Raw genomic sequence first — 26,551 nt, 5'->3', positions numbered from 1 at the left:
CCTAGACGTCATATCCGGATCCTTCTGCTGTGTTCAGCGTGGGAAATACGAGTTTCAAAATAAAATTAAATAATCTCACCTATATTGTCTATTAACTCCCATTATCACGTATCTACGGAAGTAGTATGGAGAATTAGGAATACATTTTGCTACTTATATTCCATAAACGTGATGATAATATTGTATAAACATGATAACTTTAGTTCTTTCTGATTGTAAACACATTAAATAGTTTCAGATCAATGACAGGTGTTATGTGCCAGTTATTAGATCACTTATTTTTATATTTTTATTTTTATATTAGTATAATTAATAGATTGGGATATCAAAACAGTCAGGATAGTACCATCAGAGAATTGGAAGAAATGTCTCACTGTACCATATAGAAGTATGGTGGCCTGTGTGAGGCTGCGGCCACCCCCAAAATATTGGTTGGATGCAGATTCTATGCAGAAGACAGCAGATATCATAATAATTCATATTCAATTCAGTTCATTGCTATAGCACCAATTCACAACACATGTCATCTCAAGGCCCTTTCGATTTCACCAGATCACACAGTCAAATTTATTCAATGTTTTCTATCTAAGGAAAACCAGTTGATTGCATCAACTCATTGACTCGAAGGCAATCCCTCACACTAAGCATGCTTGTAGCGACAGTGGAGAGGAAAAACTCCACTTGTATGATTAGAATGTAATAAGTATTCACAGGAACATCAGCATTTAAAAATTGGATCTTCAATGATAAATCTTTTAGGAAGTAAATTGAATTCTGCTAGAAATCAGTTAATTGGATAAAAAAACCCCACTGGATTATTTAATAGTATTTAAATTAAGAATATAAGTGTGTGTATGCATGTGACTATACACACATATTAATTTATATGTAAGTATATTGATATAGATAATGTGCAGATTAATGCATACCAGTGAGGTATGAATTAATAAGTTCCATCTGACATCATTGATAGTCACACTCCAGTCTGGTAGGTGGCGGTAAATGCACCTTAAGTTAGTTGCCATCCGCCAATAAAAAAACATAAGAAGAAGAAGAACTCCGTAATTAATAAAGCCTTTTTTTATTTTTACATAACACAAAAATAAAAAACAGAATATAGTAGGTTGAACTATAGAGCTACACACTCATGTACAGTAGGTGGCGATATGCACCTATAACCTGTTTGCAATCCGCCAATCTAACAAAGAACAAGAAGAAGTCTCAAATCCGATGGTCAGTGAATGCAGCATAACCCGGGGAAATCAAACATCGGCTCACCATGATGTATGTAGCCACAAAAACAAGCTTCGGTTTGTAGTTAGAAGTTAGTTGAAGCGCTGAATGTTTGGTTTATTAGAAGCGGGTGCAGCAGGGTTCGCCTTTTGTTGTTTAAATTGAACTTAGCTTCTCTGTGTTATCTGTCGTTTGTCTTTCTAAGGAAACCTTAATGCTGCGCCAAACTCAATTTAAGAAGTAATTTCTGTCCGTCCAGCGAGCTCTTTTTAGGTGCCCGACTAGTAGCTGGAAGTTTAAAAAGCAATTATTTCTGAGGCAACAGATAAAGTCACTCTGACAGACTTTGTGTAAATGGTTCCTCCTTATCTTCTAACAGCAGAGTCTGAGGTGGCAGTTAGTGAAGCTCAGTTACACACCAACATGAGATTGGTTGTTGTTGCCTAATTTACCAGCTCTTAACTAACCTTTATCATCAAGACAAACTGTAAATGTTCTGTTTTTTTTTTGTGTGAATGTGTTAAACCAGAGGGGGAAAAGGCAAGAACCTGACTGATCATCCTGTTTCTGTGCTTTATTTGTAGATGTGATGGTTTTGAAGGCAGCAGTGGTTCAGATGAGGAGCTTCCTGTGTTTGATTTCCTCCAACCTCGTCCAAACACCGATGTGGCTTCCCAGAAAAGCTCAAAGGAACCAAACCAGAACTGCTTTTACTCTAAACCCTTCATCTCCTCATCAGTTCAGGGTAACTCTGGATCTGTTGACGTGATGATGATCAGCAGCGACTCAGAGGATGAGTTACCGTACGTCCCTCTGGCTCAGAGACTGAAGCTCAGACAGGACAGGGCCGTCCTCACTGAAAGAAATGCACCCAACGAGGCGGGATCTGAGTCGGAGCGCCTCCTCAGCTTGCATCAGGAGAGAAGAACGACTCCAACGAAGGTAGATAACCCTCCTCTCAGGGCTTTCTCTACATCTGAGAGCGGAGACCCCTCTCCTACTCGGACAAAAGCCCCAAAACGGACAGCTGAGGAGATTCAGGCTTCCAGGGAGGAGGCTCTGAAGAGGAGGCAGGCCAGAGAGAGACAGCAGCAGGAACAAGAAAGGCAGAGAGCGGAGAGGAAAGCTCTGGCTGAGGCCGCCAAGGCCCTGAGGCCAGAGGAGTGCATCAAGCATATGGTGGTAGCTGTGGATCCAGGTAGAAAACCGAAACATCTCAAATCTGATTAATCAGAACCCAGATCGGTTAAATGTTTGTTTCTATTGTAGCTCTGTTGCAGCTGGAAGGAGGCGGGACCCTGCTGGCAGCGGTGCAAGCTCTGGGCTGTAGCTGCTCCATAGAGAAACAGGAGCTCCCACGCAGCGTCACCTGGGCGAGGAGAGCTCCCACTACACAGGTAGTAAAAAAAAAACAACAAAAAAACTCAAATGCTTTGAACAGGTAGCAGTTCTGCTTGTAACAAAGCCCTATCTCAGCTCCAACTACTCCAACCGTTTCAGCTGGGCGATGCAGGCTGTGTGCCAGAGCCTCATGTGGTGATGCAGATGACGGTGGAGGACTTCATCACTCTCATTCACAACTATATTCAGGTGAGCTTGAGAACGCTGGCGCCTGGAGTTTGGAAAATGGCTTCCAGCATTTTTTCTCTGACTGTGACTAACTGGATGTGCTCTCTTCATCCTCTGACATGGGAGCTGGCTCGGTGCTCGTCTGCCTGGCTGTGTGTTTCCTGGATGGGTCCACCTTTTACAGCTGCTTTTTGTATCTCTGCTTCTGTCTCCTTGAACCCCAGTCAGCCTCGGCAGATGGCCGCTCACACTGAGCCTGGTTCTACTGGAGGTTCCTTCCTGTTAAAAGGGAGTTTTTCCTCTCCACTGTCGCTACAAGCATGCTTGGTGTGAGGGAGTGCATTCGAGTTAATGAGTCGATGCAATCAACTGGTTTTCCTTCGATAGAAAACTTTGAATCAATTTCACCGAATGATCTGGTGAACCTTGCCTTGAGATGAATGTGTTGTGAAATGGCGCTATAGAAATAAACTGAATTGAATTGAATTATTAGGAAGTGAAACATGAGAATAACTGGAATAAAAAATATAGATGCTTGGATGCTCAGGAAAATTATGGGACATATACAGAAATGGCATCATACTCAGATAGATGTTAAACTTCAGTTTTGTGATTAGAAGGCACTTCTTCTGGATGTGGAGGAGGAAATAACAATATGTTTCCTCAATATGTGTCTGATCTGCAAAACCATTCGCCCCCTCCTTGGCTTTATTTTTTCTTATTTCTTGCCTTTCTGACTTGGAGTTAAAATGGATTGTTTGAGTTTTTTAATCTGCTGACGTGCTGCCGGTCAAAAAATTCCATTATAGATGCCTGCTTTTCAGGGCTTAGTCCTGTTTCTCTCTTAGATATATCTATGGGCTCATCTGTTTAACTGTTTCTCTCCCAGACAGAGCCCCTGTTTATAGATTCAAGTTTATTTTATTTGTAACCCAGCCTTGAGCGGCACTCCAATAAGGCAAAATTTCAGTTTTGGTACAAACCATCAAAGATATGCCTTGCTGCCTAAAAAGGCGCTGTCCATGCAGTAAGAAAAAAAAAAAGGGAAAGGAATCACAATCGGCGAGGGGAGGAAAAAAAAATTCATACTTCAAAAATTGCAAAAAAAAAACTCAGCAATTGCTCCAACAGAAGACAAGATAAGTAGGGTAGCAGGGTATATGTTGTTCTTCTTGAAACTCCAATCACCTTATTCTGCTGGAAGTTTCTTCCTATTTAAAAGGGAGTTTTTCTTCTCCACTTTCGCCTCATGCGAGTTCAGGGTGAGGGATTGCTGCAGAGTCAATGACACAATACAAGTTAATATCTACAGTCCTTGACAACAGTCTTGTCACTTTCTAGAAACAATGGTGTATTTCCTGATTTTTAATTCATCCACTGGTTTCAGAAATTGCTCCTATGAGAACTTAAACTCTCCCAGATTATAATCAAGTTACCTAAATAAGTTTGCTTCACTTAAGAAAGTTCGATTATTTGGCAGATTTCAATAAATTATCAATCTTTCATCGTTTTAGCAAATTCCAGTTGATAGATTGAACATCATTTGGGAGGGTTTGAGTTCTCACATGAGCCAAGATGTTCCTAGAAAATTGATAAGTGACAAGACTATTGTCAGGGACTGTACTGTCGCTATAAGTTCATCCAGGAGGAGCAAATCTTGCCAAGTCATTGACTCCATTCAAGAGGAGTTTTTACGATAAAATTTATTTTTTTTTATCAATCAGCCCATATCATCCTGACTTTCATGACTCATCAACCTCTCAGTGGTGTTGCAGCTGTAAAAGATGTGTTTAAACTGAACTAGTTATTTAACTTTTGAAGGTTGTTTTTTTTTGGTTGCTCCAGAGTTAGCACTCTCTAAAGCGGAGGTCTTCAACGTTTTCCAGGCCAAGGACCCCCAAACTGAGAGCGGAAACCCATAATTATATAAATTGTATTATATCAAACTGGTCCTATAGTCACTCTATTACAGTTGGAGTAATGTAACAAAAGTAATTTCTCCCTGGGATTATTAAAGTATTTTGATTCTTATTCCTCATTGATGGGACAGGTGTTGTGAATGAAACGGTGCCCAGCTTGAAAGAGTTCCTGTGTGTCGCTGAATGTGTGCATTGATGACTGAAAGACATCTTCTGCCTCCACTTATCTGTTTAATGCAGTGTGTTGAATTCATGTTAATGTGGATTTAAAGATATTTAAAATAGTGGAAAAAATTGCAGGGGGAACATAAAAAAGTCTAATCAACCAAAACTTTCGCAACCCCCATGCAGTACCTCCATGATTCTCTAAAGTTTATGAACATAGTTCTATTCTGATCAGAGAAAATTAACAAAAATGAATTTTAGGCTTAGATACTATTTTCTGAACAAGACCTTAAACTCTAACAACAATAAAGCAGCAGAATGAATATCTTTAAGAGTCATTATTCAGGATAAATGTGTATTAATTCTGTCTTTCTGCCTGTTTTAACCCAGGTGGAGAGGCATGGCAGGTCAGACTGCAGTCCCACCCTCACGTCGTGGGTCCAGGGGCAGCAGCGGCGTCATCCCGCCAAAACACTCAGCCTGGCAGTCATCGACTTGGAGAACTACTTCAGGTGAGTTGGCTCAATGAAGAGGTTGAAAAAGAGGTTTTTATTGAATCAGATACAAATTCCTTTCATTCATCTGAGCTCAGTGGCAAAAAATCAGGGTCTAATTTCCTTTTTAGCTAGAAAACTTGTAGCAAACGGATGAAGTTAGTTCTTGTACAAAAATACAAAACTCAATTTGGAGAAAATAATGATTTCCAACTATCAATCAGTTTACTATCAACCAAAAGAAGCAGATGGCATTCAGGGGGAGGGTACAGCGGAGAACCAGAGGGAAATGCTCACTGGGGTAGATAGAGCAGCAAAAACAAAAAAAATTACATTTTAACTGTATAAAAAACATATTTTTTTGTGGATTATATACCACAGTTTAGTTATAACCTTTCTAACTCGTGTTTAAACTTGTCATTTTTTAGCCTAAGCTGCTGTTTGCCTAACTGTGCAACGTTACCATCCGATTGGTTACCTAAAATAATGTTCTTTCATAATATTTTCTCAGGTCTAACCTTGGTAAGATCATCCTACACTTAGAGAAAACATTTCCCTTAAATTTTACGATATATGTATTTTTAATACGTAACAAATTCCCATTTACTTGTTTTTAGATCATTTTAGCTCAAAACTATAAAATAAACCTTACCTGATGCATATTCATGAGTTTACTATAGATTATTTTATTCAATACATAACAGTCAGGTTTATATATGTAGTATTGATAAAGTATGATGCGTGCTCTATAAATGTGCCTCAATGAGTGAATTATATAAAGAACTAAATGTATGTATTACAAATAAACAAACTTTATTATACAAAGGAATTTGGATCATGTTAGGTTTATTTAATAGGTTTGGTTTAAAATGAGCTGGAAAAAAGAACACAGGAATTTGTTATGTATTAAAATTACATAAATCTTAAAATTCGGGGGAAATATTTCTGTCAGGTTACATGTAGCTGGAAGAACATTTTTATTTGCGTTAAAAAAAAGTTTTTTCTATCCAAGAGAGTTATTTTTAATGATTAATGTTCCTAAGATTTAAATGAGAACCATGTTTGTTTTCCAACATGCATCAGATTTGTTGTTATGTATGTAATTAATTAATCTAATTGATTTATTATGCGATTTAAAAATCAAATAAATGTCTGTTTTTATGGATTAATTTGTAATTATTTTAAAATAATTTATTCCTTCATGTATTTGCAAACCTAAAACAATCGCATATTAGTTTCTATGTACTTCAGTTCTTTGATGGGAAACATTTAATGTAAAAATCCTAGCTGGTGCTTCTTGTGCCAGCTCTGGCTGACATCAGTGCTGCTATAAATGCTCGCTTTTAAAGGTTTCCTGCCAATCAGAAAAAAAACCTTTGTTTTTTTTCCCAGAGCTCAGAAGTCTAACAGCCAGAAGAGGTTCAGAGAGGCTGTGGCTGGGGAAGAGCCAAGAGGAGGAAAAGAGAAGAAGAAACATAAGAGTGGTCACACTGGGAAGCTGCCAGAGGTGTCCAGAGTTGAGGTGGAGGAGGTAGGATGGTCATCTGAGAGCAGAAGAAGAAGCTGAAACAAACTCTGTTCACTCTGCAGATAAATGTAGTCCTAAAACTATTAAATAATCCATTATTAATGGGATAAAGCCACTAAAGAGGTTTTTTTTTTTTTCCTTTTGAAGTCGGGTTGTTTGAAGTTTTTTGAGTAGTGCATGCGTGCGTTGCTGCTGCGTCAAACAGCTATTTAGTGCTTTTTTTTTTCTCAGCTGAAGGCGCCTGTGTTTCTCCACATCACTGCGCTTTATTGTACAAAGGGCAGAGAGAGAGAGAGAGAGACTGATGTTACAGTTTGGTTCAGTCTATTATCTGCTGTTCCTTTCAGCCCTCTGCAGATTCACTGCAGGTCATTATTTTATTAGATTTAAACTAAATAAATGTCTATTTTTTTAAGTATTCATTTTTTATTCAGATAAAATAATTAATTCTTAAGAAAATTAAATCCGTTTGCCATGTATTAATTCTGACTGATAAGTCAGATTTCTTAAAATAGCATTTTATTCCAATAGCTTAAATGCACTAATACATTTTATACTAGTGTTGCTTAATACTAGTACAAAATGGCAGCTTTAACCCTCACCTTTCTTTTTCTGTTTTAGATTTAAATAAATTCAAATTTTTCCCCCTAACATTTTACATCCTAAATGATTTCTCTGCAATGGGATGTTTTAATTTCTTAATATAACTCTACAGTAGAAAATGTTCCACACTATGCAGCTCATTTTCTCTAATCAATGTTCTGATCTTCAGGGGGTTCAAAAAAAAGGAAATGAAGGCACTCATCTGATGGTGATTAGATAATCACTTTCTCTGGCTGGGGGGGAGGAAAATAATCACAAAGTGTTAAATCAGAACCAGTAAACAGCAGCCACAATCAAACTGGCTCGTTGGTTCAATTAGCCTCACCGCTGTTTGAACATCTCTCATCGGGTCGCCTGAAAGTTAGCTTTTGTGATCCAGGTAACCTGAAATGGTTCCAGCATGTCCAGTAGGATTTTCACAACAAATTAGGATTTAAAAAGTAGCAAAGAGCTGTAGATGTGGCACTTGGAAGTAGAAACTGCATGACTACCAGGATTTTTTATTGTTTACAGGAGAGTCTGACCAAGATATAAGGTAGAAAGAACGACCTGCTGTAATGTTCCTTATATTGGCGCAACATTTTTTTTTCTTCTTTTTAGAAAACCTTCATATCTGCTTTATGACTTTTTGTTTTATTTCATAACTAAATAATATTTTTCTTTATCTTTACCTTAAAACAGGGCTTTGGTGAAAAATGATTTTATCTGAAATGTCTTGGGCTTGGCTTATGCTTCAGACATCCGCATGGCCAAATTACATCATTTTTAGCTTCCAATCACCCCAGGTGTCTGTGGAGACACAACATCCACCAGGGAAAATTTGTAATTAAAGGCATATTGGAGGATTTTTGTGAATTTTTTTGGGGAAAAAAAGCAGATCCAAAACAGTGTACCCGTTCCCGAGAGGGAACGCCTATTAAACGTGTGCGAGAGCATTCACGAGCCCGGTCCTCCTTGAGCACCCTCTGCTTTAAAGTTGCTGCTTGTATCTCTTATAGAAGCTTACTTTCCAAAAGAAGATTTGCAATCTTTCCACTATGTCAGACTCACCACTGCGGTGAAGCGCGGCAAGAAAGGTGAGCTTTAATTACAGTCTGAAACCGTAGCTCACCACAGATATACTGTACGCCTGAAAGTTGCCAATGCACAGAAACAGACAGCTACCTGAGGACGAAAACGTAGGACGGCCTTACTTAAACATATCACCAGAATAATTGACAATTACGAGGACCAATTGTTTATGTGATCCACCCGAAAAAAAGAAAATCCTCCATTATACCTTTTTAAGCCGAGACATCTACGTGGCAAAACATTGCAAGTGAGTTACAGCTCTCAAATGAAGGGTTCACAGATGAAAACATCTAGAGTCCTCCTGTGATGGAGCCTATAAATGTCACCACTATCAACAATTTGTGCAAAAGGCTGAAGTGGCTTTTAAAAAAAGTCAGAAACTGCTGTTTTCTATTGTGTAGCATGTTATTGGCTTGCTGCAGATGTTCTGCGGGGAATATACGTGCTCTAAGCGTGATCCAACATTTCCATTGCTGATTGGGGACATAAACAAGATTCAATTAAACAAAAAGAAAAATGTGCAAATGCTTCATATTGTAGCGTGGTCTTCTTCCTGGACGATGACGTAACTCCTTGGACAGGAAAACAAAGCTTGCATGCATAAAAAAACAACCAGCAGCTGTAGTAGTTTTTCTCTATATGACGTTAAAACACCAACAAAATCATGTTAATCTGTTGCTCAGCATATGGGTATAACAACCGTCTAGGAAGAAAGGACCGTATATCATTTTATCACTTCGAGGTGTGTCGCTGCCTTGAAGAGAAACAGCTGGCAACCAAATACAACTAGCAGAGTTTGCAGCAATCACTTCTTAAGGTTAGTTGTTATGCTCTAATTATTGTTGTAGAGATTTCTTTTCATTTAGCCAGATGTGGGAATTGCCTCAGACGCTGTTGGGTCATAACATAATGCCATTTTCAGACTATTGCTTATCTGCTTATCATTTCAGTTGCATTGCAAGACTTTAGAGGCATAAGAGGGAAAATCATGGCCCCTTGTCGACTCACACATGACCACAATAGTATACCTCTCCTATCATATATATAATGCCAGGACTTGGGGCATTTTTAAAAGCATGTACATGGCTGCATAAACCATGTATTCTTTGCAGGTGCAGCTCTGCTACATAATTAATCGTTGTGGAAACCGTTCACTCTCCAGAGGTAGATGGATTGGTCTCAAACTTTTAATGCATCTGTCCTGCAGGTTTTAGATCCGTCTCCTTGACAAACCAGATACAAATACACAGCCTGGCCAATGAGTAAAAAAAAAAAAAGGCACCTAAATTAAACTAAGCAAATATACACAAGTAAGTATTTAATTAGCCCGAGCTGAAGCAATGACTTGCTCCTTTTTTCTTAAACAATTCTACATTTTCTACATTTTCCTTAGGAGCATAAAGACTGGACTCTGGAGGACTGAAAGATGTTGGGATTTCAAGAGTTTAGATACTAGTCAGGTAGATGAAGGGATCCACCCATCTTGCCTTGTGCCTACTGTAAAAGCCTGTCGGGGTGAGTGCAGTTGGTTAGGTTCAGGTTCAGCAACATTAGTTCCCCAAATGAGGACGGCTGACTACCGTAATACACTCAATAACCAGGTCATTCCATCAGTGGATTTATTTTTCTCTGATTCCAAGATGACAATACCAGCATTCATTGGATGAGATGCTCAGGGGGCATGAGACGTTATTTTTATACATTTTTTGACCAGCACAGTATGTTGATCATAACTCCATTGAGAATTCTTGAAATGTACCAGAGAAGGCTTTGCACGGAGGTCAGAGTCTCCCATCATGTATACAAGATATAAAATTCATGCAACACTGGATGAAAATGAGCTTAAGCCCGTTCAAGGAAACACTAGTTTTTAAAAGTTTCCTAGCTTAGCTGTTTGATTCAGGTATGTTGGACAATAACTTGCAAGGCCAGATTGATAATGTGCAGCACTATGATTTAGTTCTTCCATTGTTTCTGTTTTCTCAAAGGAGCATCATTCAGCACCGCCTCCTGAGCCAATGCTGTGAAACAATGGCTAGTGCCCGCCTACCAGGTTTTGGTTTTAGCCAGTCAAAATAACAAGTAAAAGTGTAAGCAGACGCCATGAAAAACCACAGCAATGTACACATGGAGGTTCTTTCTGTTACTCTTTAAGAGATAAAATCATGGATTTTATTTGGATCTCCTCCTGTGTAGCTATGTTTATGTTGGTTCAGCTGTCGGCTTTACAGAGCTTTTTTTGTCACGACTTAAACCTTATCCCATAACCCTTAAATCCCCCACTCTGTTCCGCTCCACTGTGCTCCAGACCACCTGCGCAAAGCCTACAGCGTCCGTGGTTCCTACTGTCCTGCTCTGCACCGACTTCCTCAGAGCTTGAGGAGAGCATACACGATATTATTGTTAAATTCATTGGAGAAAAACATGCGGAAATGAACGCTTAATTTAATATGACACATTAAAAAATTCAGCATATGTGCAGTTTCTGCCCAAACATTTTCTTTTCGTTGTGGATTTGTGTAACAGGGATAAATAGGATCATATAAAATTTGTTTGTATGAACTATGTTTGTTCTCGACTTCCACATTCAGTATGTCAACATTCATGCCTGAGATAAGTTAGCTGCGCTCTTGGAAGTTTTTGTGACTGGATTTGATTCAACTTTTAAACCTCTCGGTATAAAATAAATATTATGATCTACATGAGAAATCTGCTTCCTGATTTGTTGAAGTATAAATAGTTTGCTTCTATTTATTAAATTGATTTAGATTTTGGGAACATATAAAAATCTGTAGTACAAAATCTGAAGTTACCATATTGTAATTTGACAAATAGGATCTTCTCGCCGTCCTTTTTCCTGTTTGGTGCGATTGCAATTTTCGATCTTGACCTGGCCCGACGAGAGTGGATCAAAAAACAGCTCAGCTCCATATTTTGACTGTAAAGGATGGAAAAGACGTCTGTTTCAAATGGTTGAAGAAGGAGCGAGACCAGATGGATTCTCATCTGTTTGCAAACACACAAATGCAGTGAGAATTCACCCTGTAGGAAAGGTTCTTCTTAAAAAGGACGCACCTACAAAATGAGGCATGCCTGCTTTTGTAGATTTAATTTTCTAAGTAACTTGGTTAATGATCATCTGGTCAATTGGAGGCCTTGGAGGATCAACATTTTATTAAACAAAGCTCTCAGAAAAGTAGCATTTCCAGCCTGTAAGCAGCCGCACACTGGATTCCACGTAACTGATTCAAGTATACGGTCACTATTCGAACAGGAAAGCATGTAAAGCAACAAAGATACTTCAACAGTGGTACTCCATGGTTCACAAAACGGGCTTCAGTTTATTTTTTCCAATTATTCTCATCTTAAGTTGTTTTCTACACATATTAAAGCATGTTAATCTTGCTTTTTTAATGAATCATTTAAAGCAAAAACATGGGAACCTCTGAGGGACAAAATGGAGTATGATTTGTTTTAATTTATAGAGTTTTTGAATCATCCAACCATCTTTAAGTTCATGTTGTCATACTAATACACTATTTTCTTGTGTTTAAGCTGATGGGATCTTGTATCTTAGGTCATTTTAACCCCAATAATGTTAACACTGTCAAATGTGCCATATTAATGTGTAAATTCAGCCTCATTTGCTAATCAAGCTTTAACTTGTGAAAGAAATTTAAAATGTACTGATGTTATTTAAGAGTTTAAGAGTTTTTTTTAAATTAAGAAGTATTTTTTTTCTCACACTAATGAGAGTAACTTCTATGCGTTTGCTTCTATAAATGCCTGTGCAACGTTTTTTTTTTTCCTCCATCCTCACTGAAGCATATCTAAAATCCCTTCAGGCTATGGTCCACCTCCAGCTTCACACCGGCGTCTCTGTCCACTTCTTATCTACCTGGAAGGAGTTCTCAGACCACATCACCATGACGACCAAAGCAGTCGCTGAAGCCCCTTTCAAGTGAGCATCCCATAGCTCTCTTGTCTCTCTCATCACGGCTTGGCTGAGCGCCGCCTCTGCCGGATCATACGGTCACTTCCCACACGCCTCTTGGTTGTTTTCAGGAGAGAGCGAGAGCAGACCGGCTTCTCCTTCTACCTGGAGAGCGAGTGGGCGGGAGGCCAGCGGGTGGACAGAGCCGGGAAGGGCCTGCTGCAAGTGTGGAAGAGACAGATTCAGCAGTTCAACAGAGTGAGCCCAGATGTGGCCGCTGCCATCTTGGCAGCGTATCCTTCCCCGCAGCTGCTCAGGAAGGTTTGCATTCACCTTCATTACGACCAGCACAGATTTAGTTGCTTTGCAAAAGCTTGGAGATGCAGAAATCACAAACAAAACTGAAATATTCTTCTTCTCTTTAATAACAGAGACAAGTAGTTTTATGTAATTTAGATGTAATCTGGGTGTCTTAATAATGAGCATAAATGTTGGACGTTCTGTCACTAATTATCCCCCAGTGGGCCACCAGTTCAGAGACATACTCTGTATTACCATAGTATCTACTCAGGTGTTCTAATGCCTTCCATAGCTACAGGTGAATAAATCAAGCATCTCTGCTTACAGAATGTTTCTATAAACCTTTTTAAAGAATCAAAATTCGAAAAATTTTAGGGTGGTGTTCTGATAGGATGTGCAACAGGTTTAACTGTTAAGCTTCTCCACTCCTATTTTCAACCATTAACTGTTTTATAACAAAGGAATTGACTGAAAGCAGCAGCCATGAAGTGGAGGGCTTCTTAAACTGATGGAGCGGGGTGAAGGTTGGGTGGAGAGAGGACGGCAACTTTCTATGGCATTTCACTACAAAGGTTTAAATAGTTTAGAAATTTTTATTAGTTTATATTTTCTGGACTATAAGCCGCTACTTTTCTCCCCATGCTTTGAACCATGTGGCTTATAAAAAGGTGCGACTTTTCTGTAGATATTTTCTAACCGTCAGAGGAGGAAGTCAAAGTTGGAAATGAAAGAAGGGGCTAATTTCTTTTTTTTTTTTTTAGCACAAGAATGTGCTAGCAGCAGGCACGAAGAATTCGATTGTCCTGAATTCACACATTTTGACATTTCTTTGCAGCATTAAAGCTGCCGAACCAAAGAGACTAGGCTCAACTCCTGTAGAGTTGAAATAAATTGGTTTTATTTTTGTAACCAGGTTGCAGTGTATCTCTGCCGAGGAACCCCTTGAAAATGAGATCCAGATCTCAACGGGGTTTACCTGGTTAAATAAAGGAAATAAAATGAAATGAAATATATACCAGGGGGCAAGACTAAAAACCCAAATAATACAAATAAAATCCCTGATAAGGACAGACCGCTGCAGCAAAACAAATGACCTGACTGCTGTACTGCCATCTGGTGGCGTAATGCAGTACAGCAAAAAAAAAAAAAAGCGAAAACAACAGCTGTAGACTAGATCTCGTATTAATGCTGTACGATAAAAAACAAAATTACTTTTGTAAACTCTTATTACAGTTTTTTTTTTTATTTCAGTTAACCAAAATATTTTCTAATTGTAGTTTTCCCCATTTTGTTTGTTTTAGTTAGCGATAATAACTTCAGTCACTACAAAGCTCCAATCCTTCAATGCGGCCTTCAGATTAGCTCAAGAACAGCTTCATTCTATGGCTGAGCAGTTGCATCCATGCTGAATGCCTCAGCAGACCAAAAAAGGTTTTGGAAAGTTCCAGCCTCCTAACTTTGAGATATCACCTTACTCATCCAACATGCACCAGTGCACAAAGAAAACTCCTTAAAGACATGGAGGAGGTGCTTTGCTGTGGATGAGCCTGACTAGCCTGGATGGAGCTCTGGGATCAAATCAAGCAAAGATGGAGACTTTGGCCTTCTCATTAGGGCTGCAACTAATGATTATTTTGCAAATCGATTAATCTGTTTTATCAATTAAAAATCAGATAGCAAAAGGTTCCCTAAAGAAGATTTTTTTTACAGAATGAGGTGAAGCTAAAACATTTCCACCTGAGGAGATCTGCATAGAGCATCTTCAGAGATTAAAATATGTATTTTTTTATCTTAAATGCAAATATTCTTAAATAATTGTTTACATGGAATTTGTGGCCTTGTGGTTAGAGCATAGAGCTTGGAATCCTGAGGTTGTGAGTTCAAAACCCAGTCCCAAAGACTGAGCAAAACAGGGGATCCCTAAGTAAAAGACCCTTAACCCTGCACTGCTCCCCTAGAGGATGGGTAAATGCAGAGAGTGAATTTTATTGCACTGTACTTGTGACAGTTTAATGATGATAATAAAACGCTGAAAAAATAAAAAGTTTTGGTATAATTACTGCTCTAAGTGGGTCGCTCTGTCAGCTAAAGGCATGTCTAATAGAGTCTCCATACTCCAGTTAACGATTAATCTATTACTGAATTACCGGTAGTTGCTGATTATTTCAATAATCGATTAATCACAATGAATCTGATTAATTGTACTCATCCAACATCCTTCTATTACTACAGTATTATGTGCCTGGAAGAATGGTAAAATTATCATGCTGCTATAATGTGTGTTTTTTGGGGCATGTTTTCTTCCTAGAAAAGTGGAAGCTGTCATGTTGAACCTTATGGATTAAGTTCATATGAGAGTCGAGGATGAGCGAATATTAATATATAATAAATGGGTTCAACAATAGGATAGAAAAGGTAATAAAATACAAGAATCTTTTGAAATGGCTCAAATAATTGGTATCTGTGAAGATACTTGTTAGTAGTCAGTATCTTACCTTTAAAGTTTTGCAATAATAGAGGCCCTGATAGAGCATTATAAGAAAATTGGTCCTGGAAAAACTTAAAGTTAAACAGTTTACATTTTATCACTGCTGCATTTTACTAAATGGTGATGTTCATTTCTCTGCTAAGCTGCTGATCATTTACTGTCTGAAAGCTGTACAAAACAAAATTTTGTTTTGTATCTGTATACAAAATGAAAATAAAAGTTGTCTAAGTAATTATTTTTAAAGGTTGTTTCATTAATCTGTATTTTTACTCCACAGCTTTACCAAGAAACAACAATATCACAGAATTGAATTAATAAATAGCCAAACGTTTTTTAGTAAACATCTTTTATGAACACTTTTATTGTTTAAATGAATTGAAGATTTTCTTTATTTAGATCAAGTACCAGAGAAAATATGAAATCACCATTTATTGTGATGAAATGAAGCCAAAATATTCCTGATTCTGTGTCTGAGTCTGCAGAAACAGAGCGCGTGTTGACCTGCATGAACTGTTGCTCTGGGCTGATTGTCAGGAAACAAGAGAGCTGTCAGAAAGACAATACAGTGGTTAGAGGCCACGGTGGCAGAGATTGGTTTCCACTCAGCTGAGCCTCACATTTGGAAAAGGCTAAGTCCCCTCAGGTTTAAAAAAAAAAAAACTCAACTGAAGCTATCGATAAATAAGCAGAAAAAAAACAGGGTTTCAATCCAGTTATGGATCGTGGATAATGAGATTCAGTCGATCAGAGTGAAGAAAAGGGCAAATTTCCTCTGTCATGGATGATGATGATGATGAGGCTGTATGTCAGCTAAAAGGTGCAGCTTTTTATCTTCTTCATAATTATTGATGTCCGGCAATGATTGGAAGTTTTATGAGATAAGATTCTCTTACTAAATCCGTAATTTTGGTTATTATAAAAATATTGGAATTGCAGGAATTTCTGCTATGAAATAAAATGAAATAATTTTCTCTTGTTTTTTGTCAAAGTAAAGTAGACTATGATACTTTTATAAAACTGTAATCTTCAAGACATCCTTCCTTAAAGCTCATGATCTCTCTGCTTATTCGCAGGCCTACAGTCAGTGTAAGACTGAGAATCAGAAGCTGGCTCTTCTGGCAGACCTTCTGATCCGCCGAGGTGAAGGCATCACCTCCACCACTCGGCGAGTCGGCCCGGAGCTTTCCAAACGTCTTTACCTCCTCATGAATTCCTGTGACCCTGAGCAGATTCTGGATGCTGCTGTTTGAGCTTCCGGCGTTCTCCTAACTCTGCTCTAACCCTTCAACTTTGATATGTCATAATAAATGGAAGTTGGAGATCATGGCATTTCTGACTAATTGATCAGTTCATTCAGATTGTGTCTTTCTGCAATAAAGTTTTATATCAATACAGTTCTTGACTACCTTCCATTTCTTTTATAGAGCCTCATCAGATAAAAATAGAACCTTCTTTTGTTCAGTATCTAATCTATAATTACTGGAACTAATGATGCAAATGTTCAAGAGCTGAAAGGTTATGTGACTGTTCAAAGTCCAAAGGAACATTGATGCACTGATGATCAGATGTTGGTAGGATGCAGAATGAGTTGCAGATTATTAAGAGGGCAAAAGGAGTGCTGGAAAGCATTATGCTGTAGGGTAAATACTTTGCATTGAATCTCTGCTTGCTTTTATATTAGTCTGCTTTAATGAACTTTCACTGCCCTAAATGTTTAAGTATGATATGAAGTGAAATACCTAAGATCCAAAAGCTCAGTGGGGATGATAACTTCCTAAAGGAACAAAGTGAAAAATCCGTTTTTACTGTATCAACATCATTGTGAGTTCATCAAGATATGTCAGGTTTTTGCCATGATGCTTCCAACATTTATAATCTGACCGTCCAATGCTTAGTTCCATGTTTTGTGTGATGCTGTAGTTCTACTTGTGCTTAAACAATGAAGCTAAAATGCTTTTAAGCTATTGTCAGGGATCAGAACGTTGGACCTAAAATTCAGGCAGACTGAAGTGATTAATAAAAGTGACTGCAGTTGAGTCCACAGTTGAGCAACCAGGACTAATTGGCTGGAACCTCTGTAGCAGGGAAAACAGGTTAGTGACCATGTAACTCTGACAGATGACGATAACGAGCGTGTGAGTCACTAACTTGGTTATAAAGTTCAGTCTGAGCCCAGAGAGTTCCAGGAGCCTAAGCCAAGAGGGCTGCAGAGCCAAGGAGGCAATACAGTGCAGAGGAGGAAGAGCAGGAGTTTCAGAAAGGAGAAACCAAAACTGTTGTCGATGAGGAAGCAGAAGTCCAGGCTAGAAGATCAGAGATCCAAAGAGTTATTGTTGGGAAATTCAAGCCGAGATCGGGAGACAGATTTAAGGTTGTGAGCAGGCAGAATTAAAAGGAAGTCCGAAGACAGGTCAGGCAAACGGATCAGAAGAGGGGCAGGCAGCCTCAAAGGTCCTCGAGCAGAATCTAGTCAGGATCAGGCAGTTTAAGTAGAAGCTGGAACAGGTGGATCTGATGAAAAGTAATGAAAACTAAGCAGAGCTAGGCAGGTGGATGGAATGAAGCTATAATCCAATCATCAGTGCCAGGATCATGACGGCTAGTATAGATTTGTGTTAATGAGCTGATGTCAAAAATATGTAATTTTTTTATCTAATTCACAAAGTAAATTAAATATATCAGAAATGTATATATATTTATCTTGATATTTATCATTTTCCAAGTGGGAACAATTTTGGGTTTTCCAACATAATTTTCCAATAATATTAGCAACCAGTTAAAAATGTGTTTATTCTCTATTTGATTTCATTATGAAAACCTAAATGTGAACTAGCATGGTGCTTGTTAAAAAAAGAAATACAAATCTGCATTTGCTAGATATAAGTTATCCTTTTGTTTCTGTGAAATTGAACTGAATTCTGTGAAATGTATTTATTTATTGCCTTATAATGGAATTTCTATAGCAGTGTTTTATGTGTGAATGTAGTGTGACACATAGTTTAGACTATTTTAGATTAGATTAGATTCAACTTTATTGTCATTACACAGGTACAGGTACAAGGCAACAAATTGCAGTTTAGGTCTAACCAGAAGTGCAATAGCAGCAAGAGCAGGATAAATAATGGTTCCATAAATACAGGACATGGGTTTCTACTGTAATCCCAAATCAAATTTCCTTTGGGACAATAGTTAATCTTATCTTAAATAGGTCATGCAATTTACTGCTCTAAACCACTTTTATTTGCTTGACCTAAGTCAAAAATGGCTCTTTGGATACTAAAGGATGCAGACCCCTGGTCTACACCTTAAACCGATTGAAACGCTAAGAAACAGAAGCAATCCATTTCCTTGGTTCTTCTATCCCATCTTCACTGTGCAGACTCCACCCTGTCTCTTTGAGTCATAAAGATGTTGCTTCCCTCCTTTCAGATTTAATCAGGTGCCATGTGCAGTAAAACACATCCCTCCCCATGTGTTTTAAATGCTGCCCAATTGATCTGCCTGTGTCAATGCACTCCCACCCCTGTGCGTACGTCGATCCTTGTTTGTTTGGTGGTGTGTGGGGGGAAAAAATGCCGCCACAGATCTGCTCCACTTTGTTTTGCAGTGCCCCACGGCTCATTTCCACTGCATTAGCAAAAATGGAACCTGACCAAGTGGTGATGCGAGCCTGGAAGAGAGGAAAAAAAAAGGGGGGGGGGGACAGACACGGATGGGTAACGAGCTGTTAAATGGGCTTAAAGAGATGAGCAACATGCCTCACACACCAGGCTGTGTGCAAAGAGCCACTGTGGTGCAGCAGCCTGTGACTCAGGTTCCTATTGAAGAAGGGGGGTAAAAGATCGGCACTGGCAGAGTTTAAAGAAATGCAATCACAAACATTACCCTGGGATTATTCAATTCTTTAACATAATAATCTGAATTAGGTTTAAGAATTTTTAAAGATCTTCTTTCTCTGTTAACAAATGAAAAACAAACTTGCAAGAAAAGTGTCAAAACTTAGGAAAACTCCTGTTTTATAAGAATATCCATGTTACATTAATTGTTCTCTGTTGATTGCCTGTATGAGTGGGTGTATGAATAGATAAATGTTGGCCTCTGTTGCCATGTGATGGACTGCCAATTTGTCCATGTTGTTTTCTGAAACCGGCCCATTGTGAGCTGGGAATATTCATCAGCCGCTACGTGACTCTGCAAGGATAAGCAACTGTGGAAAATAGATGGATGAAATTGCCAATATGCCAACTTTTCAATCTGCTCTCTTTGTTTACAAACTATTAACTGACTGTTTTCTGCAACCTGCAGTTAAATGATTTACATCCATATTAGAAAGACAATCAAAGATTCTGCTTCATCTGCTTTTTAAACTTTGGCAACTGCTTGAAACACAATCGCTCCAGCCATAAAGCCACCATTATGTCTCTCTGGTGTTGCTGTATGTGTTCCAGCTTCTAGAAAATACAATCTCTTTCGTTCTTATCTGTAGTCTTTATGTGGATTAAATAACCAACTTATGCAAGCTCTATTAGAAGAGCCAGTTAGCTCTGTGCCATGACTGTGCCAGGAGAAAAATACTTTGGTATAACTGACAATGTAGGGGAAGGGGTGAAATTGGATCTGAGTGTTTTTTATCTGTCCTGAAGGACAGCTGTCAAGTTCGACGACGGCATGTTTCAGTAAAACCTTTCCATCATCCCTCGGTGCTCTATATAGAGGGCAGTACAGGGATTTGATATGCAGCCAATTTGGTAGCTTTTCCCAATTGGATGTATAAACACTCTGAGTTATAGATTCTAAAAAAACAAAATCTGGAAATGAACCATGTCTGATTTTACTTTTTACACCACTAAAAGTAAAGGGATAGTAGATATAACTGGAGGTAGGAGTTTAAGTGCAAAACATAAAACCTGTTCCTCCGTTTCTTCTTGGAAAGAAGCATGTTTACCTAATTTACATATTTTGCTGTTTGATCCCTTTATGACTGTTGCGTAACCTTGATATGGTTACTTCATTGTTTTTATTTCTTTCTGTTTTTCTCCTATGCCCACTTTTCTTTACATGCTATAACGGCTCTTTCTACTTCCCACTGTTTTTGCTTTCTTTGCTCTGACCCTTTGCTAAATTACTGATTTAATTTCTCCTTAACTAAATGGTGATACTATATCAATTTGACCACTTTTTGTAGCTTGTTTTGCATATTTAACCTTTGGTTCTCCACTCATTACCTGTATTATCCTGTTTGAACTCATTATCTGTATAAAAACACCTGTCCATACACTCAGTCAAAACATTCAAAGCTGTCAAAAATTGGTGTGCAAGGACATCAGGACCTGTATAAGGTTCGGATGGACCATAGAAAAATAGGGAAGCAGATTGTTAAGAAGGAAACGACTGTTGGTGCAATTACAAGAAAATGGAAGAAGTTAAAGGTGTCGATTGGTCTTCCTTGATCTGAGGCTCCATGCAAAATCTGACCTTGCAGAACATTGGTGATCATGACGAAGGTGAGGGATCAGCACAAAAGGGAATGGTGGATCTGGTAAATTATCTGAAGAAAGCCGAGGCCATAGTCTCAAGGAAGACTATTTGAATCAAATTACACTTACAATGTCCTTCTGCTAAAGCAAGCACAAGTGTTCCACTGACCACCTGGAAGATCTAGTGAAGGAATGGTAGAAGGTCATGTGGTCTGATCAGGCAAAAGTAGAGCTTTTGGGTCTAAACTCTAAACTCTGTTCGAAAGGAGGATTGGTGCAAACCCAGGAACACCATCCTAAATGTGGAACATGGAGGTGGAAATATAATTTGGTAATGTTTTTCTGCAAAGCAAATGGGACGACTGCATTGTACTGAGGGAAAGATGGATGGGATCGTATTGGGAGATCTAATCCAACAACCTCGTTCCCTCAGCAAGGACATTGAGGACATAGTCGCCAGCCTTCTTACAGCATAACAACTACCTGAAGCACACAGCCAGAGCAGCTAGGAAGTGGCACCTGAAAAAAACTACTTGTTAGATCATATGTTTGATTCGGTTCGGTTCAAATCTGAGAGTAATATTTCTTATAGTGAACAAAAAGAAGGAAACATCTTTAAGAATTTATTCCTGTCACGCAGGCAAGAGGTGCCTCTTCTAAAGTCTCAAGAGTCACCACCACCAAAAAAGGTGGTGGTTGAGCCTCTCAGGTCATCATAGGTTAACCATCGGAATGTCCCTTGGGCTGACATGAGTAATAACAGAAAATAATGAAATAGAGATAAATTAATCTTCAACAAACTCAAGGTCCTGGAGAGGCCTAACCACTCTTTTAAAATCTTTGGAGAAGCTAAAACCCTAAGTTTCCCCGCGACAGCCCCAAATATAGAAAGATCCAGAGATCTGGATGGAAAAGTGATCCAAATCCCTGTTTCAGTGTTTGCAAACGTCATCAAGAACAAGAGGAAATGTCTGATATAAGTAACTGCAGGCAAAGTTTTCTGTATCGGATACTAAGTTTTTTTTCCTAACGTATCAAATAATTATGTCATGCATTAAAATGCAAATTAATTACTTTGCAAATTAATTGCAAAATGTCATTCTGGAAGACTCTGGCCCACTTGCCGTATCCCTTGCTAAAGATTCAGCCAGTCAATGTCAGGACTGCACGTCCTCCAACCGCAGTCATCTTTTAAGATCCTCTTCATTTAGCTCCTGGCCTAGCCCCCCTCCAGCAAACTTTCACCGACCCCCACCCCATCTCCTCCCTCACGCCCAAACAATTTTCAGTCTTCATGATGCTTTACACATGGACATTTCTTGTGCTTAAAATAACGAAGAACTAGCTCATTTTTAACAATAGAAATACTAAGAAAATGCATGTTTTAGCATTTTATCCCCTGACTAATTGCATTAAATTTCTAAAAAACAAACAAACATCTATTTTTTTTTAAACATGATTTTTCAAATAATATCAGTAAGCTATTGTCAGGGATCAGAACGTGTGAACCGGAATTCAGGCAGACAGACTGAAGTGATTTATATAACTGGTTATTGACTGCTTGGAGAGTCTAGTCCAGTTCTCCTGCTAAAACCAGCACATGTGCAGGCCTGGCTGAAGTTTGCCATCAGAAGAGGGGAGTGGAAGCACAAAATAATGTAATTTGGCTGCACAGAACTTGTGGACACTTCAAGCATAAACCAAACTTTATTCCAACATCAGTTTCGGGACCCCAGGGGAGACCATTCTAATCCTTTTTCCTAGGTTTCTAGTCCAAGCGAATGTCAATTCACCGCATCAGAGTCTCCTGCCTGGGCCCGAGCGCCAAATATTTTATTTCATTCATGTCAATAAGATTTTTCTAACGACAGCTTTTCTCTCTGTGAGTCTCTTTAGGTTGAATTACTTGTTTTCCCCACTAAAGTTGATAATATGTGCAATGGCAGAAGAGGCAAGGGTAGGAGGATATTTGTGGTGAACACTTCTACAACATTTCTTCAGAAATTAGTTTAGTTCTAGGTTAAAAAAAGGTCAAGATCATTAAGATTTGTTGAGTTCAGTCGAGTGATATTTCATCAGTTCAAAACAATGATCACTTCAAGGTCACTTTGATTCACATAATGACTTAAATGGGGAAGAGCCAGCATAATGCTATACAGAGTCAACAGAGACATTAAATGTGACCTTTCTTTTATTTTCTTAATTTGAAAATCCACTTCCATGACTCGGAACAATAAATATTAAACAGAGATCAGCAGCTTAATAACTGCAGAGTTAATAGCTGCAGACTTCCAAGCTGCATTTTTCTTTTAGAGAAACTCATGAAGCTGCTGCAGAAAGCTTAATAAATACGACCATCGGTCTCTAGAGCAGTTAAGACGGGCTCTCTGTAGAAGTAAAATATTTCTCTCTGTCTGGTAAAATAATAGACGGTAAGATATATAGAGAAAACTGTTTTAGAGGAGTTAATCACAACTCCATCATAATGCAACATTTTGTAAAACTTTGTGGGAATTGTTCGGGTAAGGCCACTAGTCTTCTTACGTCTGTGCACCAAATTGAGCGAGGTGCATTAATGCATAAATGAGTGAGTTTGGTCTGGAAGAACTTTAGTGGCTAGTGCTAATTTCAACCTGATAGAGCAGCTTTGGGACAAATTAGAGTAAAGAATGGGAGACAATGTTCACATCTAACATTAATTTATTACCTCATAAAGACACTTCTGACTGGGTGGTTAAAGATTTCCATTAAACATATCCCCAAATGATAGGGGGAAAAAACAAAAACAAAAATTCTCAGTTGATTTGATGCTGTAAAGAGTGGGGTGAGGCCAGGTTTTATGAAATCCCAACAGTCTGCTTAGTCTACTATACAAGGGATGAATAAAATATGTACATTTATCTCAGTTCATCTGGGTTAACTGATAACTCATTACTGACTCTGTTGGATCTCTGTACCTGACTTTTATGAAGCACAGATAGAATACTGTGTGCTTTACCACATGCTGTGGCTGGGATCTGTAATTAGTTACAGCATCATTGCTCTGCAGCTGATGTTACATCACTTTCAGGCTACTGCAGTCTGCATTCAAGTCCAAAAAACAAGCAAAGGAAAAGCTTAATGGCAGCTATGTTTTTCTGAACTAATGGTTTTACAATGAAGCATCCATCTGCGTATGATTTGAGCTCCTTTTTCATTTATTCACAGGAAAAGAAAGGGAAAAAAACAAAGCGTGAATGAAATTGTTTTTTCCTCACTCTGCGGCTGTTTGACGTTATGTAAAGAATGAGAAGGACTCCTGCATTGAAGGAAAGAGTAATTAATTCCTTACTCCCCATGACTGAGATCTTAATTAAAAAGACAGTGATATCTAAGCCTGAGACTTTATTGTTAAGGCTTAATCTGTAATAGCATTCAGTTAAGATGCCTTTTTTAAATGATTGTGATAAAAAAGTAAAAAAAAAAAAGAAAGAAGTAAAAAAACCCTCCTCTAAAAAGAAATGCTCGATTGAGCCAGTAGGGGCCAGACATGCATCACGTCTAAAGCCTCTATTGGTCTGAAACAGATTCAGATGGTGGACGATAGAAAAACATGGGTCTGTGACAAGATTTTGGGGCCTGGATAAATGATCAGGCAGACAGAAAATGCATCATGTAAACCAAAGGACAGGAGAAAGATAAATATTCAGAGATAAGGGTGCAGTGGAATCTGATAAATGGCGCTGATAAGTTTGGTAGGATTTCCTATTGGCTGAGATAACATTTCAAAGTGAAGGGCGTGTCAGATGGTGTTTTGTCTCCATATGAGGATGTCTAATGTCTGGTGACTTGGCTGGCTTTTAGCTGTTTAGAGTGTGGCAGAAGAAGGAGGTGTCAGCGTGGATTATCATGAAACAGATCCTTCAAACCCTGCTGTCTGACCCATAAATAATGTATCACCATGAAGTGTGATAGAATTTCAAACTATCAGAGGGGAATAGGCTTTCTGCCTGTGTCCGTGCAGAGAGGTTAGTGTATTAATTTGTCCGGTTCACAAAGTTGTTAGAAAGAGAACCAGATAGAGGAGAAAAGTATGTTATTATGTTTTCCTGTTTTACTAATTTGTGACATTTTAAGCCAACTACAATGTATGGGAACACATTATACAATAATAACAGTGAATTTATGTCATTTTCTGATATGAGTCTTTTGTCTGTTTAAGATTTGTTTACTAATGATACAATCAAATCTCTCGGATACTAAACAATCTGGCAGATATGCTCCATACAAACCCACTTGTATAGCAGTATTAAAGCACTGTGGAGGTAGTATCATGAGTTGGAGACTGCCTCCCACAAAATAAAATGACAAAAGAAGTTTAAGTCTACCACAGCACCAAGAAGAAAACAATAGGTATTCAACATGATTTCAAAATGTGGCTGCAGCAAATAATTTTTTAATAAGGGATGAAAGTATACATTTCGTTTCTGCAGCTTGAAAATATATTTAAAAAAATGTAAACAACACACAAGAAAACAAGTTTTAAAGGGGGATCTTTTAAGTTACATTTCAAACAAGTTATGATAGATTTAAGGTCTATACACAACAGGTTTTAGATAGTCGGATTTCATCTCTTCTTCACTTTTTATGTTAGGCTGTAGCTTCTGATTCCCCCAAAATCATTCTTTACAAGTGGGAGATCTAGAAATGTTGACATGGGGGGACAAAGGAGGCAGAAAATATTGATGCAGACTGGAACTTCTGGGCCTGTATGTAAATTAAATAAAACAAAACAAGAAACATAAAAAAAAAAAAAAAAAAAAAACTTTAAAACTTTCCCTCTTTTCTGAAAAACAAAGATAATTTTTGGATACAGCCTTACGAAGATAAATAGTTCAACAAAATAAATATTGAAATGACTACAGAAGACATGTTCTGAAAAATTACTAAAATCACCATAGGGGACAGATTTCAGCCGTTACTTTTACGAGTTTTTAAGGTTTGCTATGCTGGGCAGCGAAATGTCTCACAAAGAGATTCAAATCTCCTCTCTGGTAAAATGTATACAGAGAAAAGATCTTAACCAGGTGGTTCATTAAAAATCCCAAAATATGGCTTAAATTTTCCTTTGCACTTTCTATTTCTCTTCCTGACCACAAAATATTTTGTCCAAGAATCAGGATTACTAAAAAAAACAGCCCTCTTATTACGCTATGATCTCTTACTAAATCAATCCAAAAATGATTTATTACATTCAAAAACATATATATTGTATATATGATATATGAATCATATGATGTGAATTAATGCTTACAAAGTATTGTTCTTCTAGTATAATATCATGACATAAAGCAAGCCTCCTTTGCCCCCCGTAGGTCCGCCCCTGATCTTTGCACTCTCCCTTGAAGTAAAAAACTGCTGCACAATAGTCCAACCATCATTTTTTAACCCTGAGTCAGACCCAGAAGCAGGAAAAATGTAGCCTCATACACAACCAGCAAGAATGCCGCAACGTGAATGGTAATTCGCTTATTGTTAACTTGTGCTAAATTTCAAATATTGTTCAAGCCAAACAGCAAAACAAATCACATCTTTGAGTTCTTTGTGGATTGGAAACGATCTGTAGGAAAATCACTTTCCTTCAGTTGAAGTCTTTCGGTAACCCCTGCAGTGGGCTGAGCCTGGTTTTGCTGAAGGTTTCTTCCTGTTAAAGGGGAGTTTTTCCTCTCTACTGTCGCTACAAGCATGCTTAGTGTAAGGGACTGCCTTTGAGTCAATGAGTCGATGCAAT

At 38.3% G+C, this 26,551-nt stretch overlaps 1 protein-coding gene across 2 annotated transcripts; it reads left to right on the top strand.

Moving 5' to 3' along the window:
* The first annotated feature begins 1,144 nt into the window (after window positions 1-1,144).
* eme1 (essential meiotic structure-specific endonuclease 1) lies at window positions 1,145-16,677 on the top strand. 2 transcript variants are annotated; one of them, XM_015385409.1, is made up of 9 exons: window positions 1,145-1,284; window positions 1,818-2,431; window positions 2,503-2,630; window positions 2,734-2,823; window positions 5,277-5,398; window positions 6,773-6,911; window positions 12,428-12,543; window positions 12,648-12,837; window positions 16,378-16,677. In XM_015385409.1, exons 1-9 carry the CDS (start codon window positions 1,280-1,282, stop codon window positions 16,552-16,554), a joined length of 1,581 nt encoding a protein of 526 aa, XP_015240895.1. In that variant the 5' UTR covers window positions 1,145-1,279; the 3' UTR covers window positions 16,555-16,677. The 2 variants fall into 2 exon arrangements, with proteins under 2 accessions (XP_015240895.1, XP_015240896.1); XM_015385410.1 differs by lacking the exon at window positions 1,145-1,284 and adding an exon at window positions 1,348-1,720.
* The last annotated feature ends 9,874 nt before the right edge of the window (window positions 16,678-26,551 follow it).

This window comes from Cyprinodon variegatus, unplaced genomic scaffold (assembly GCF_000732505.1).
Source record: "Cyprinodon variegatus isolate N-32 unplaced genomic scaffold, C_variegatus-1.0 Scaffold338, whole genome shotgun sequence".
Classification (NCBI taxonomy): Eukaryota; Metazoa; Chordata; class Actinopteri; order Cyprinodontiformes; family Cyprinodontidae; genus Cyprinodon; species Cyprinodon variegatus.
This window is presented reverse-complemented; position numbering and strand designations above follow the sequence as displayed.

What these genes read in the sequence shown, in the direction of transcription:
- eme1 (XM_015385409.1), top strand. An exon ending in GGTGGTAGCTGTGGATCCAG is followed by an intron (nt 2,432 to 2,502) that starts GTAGAAAACCGA and finishes TTTCTATTGTAG; the next exon opens with CTCTGTTGCAGCTGGAAGGA. An exon ending in CCCCGCAGCTGCTCAGGAAG is followed by an intron (nt 12,838 to 16,377) that starts GTTTGCATTCAC and finishes GCTTATTCGCAG; the next exon opens with GCCTACAGTCAGTGTAAGAC.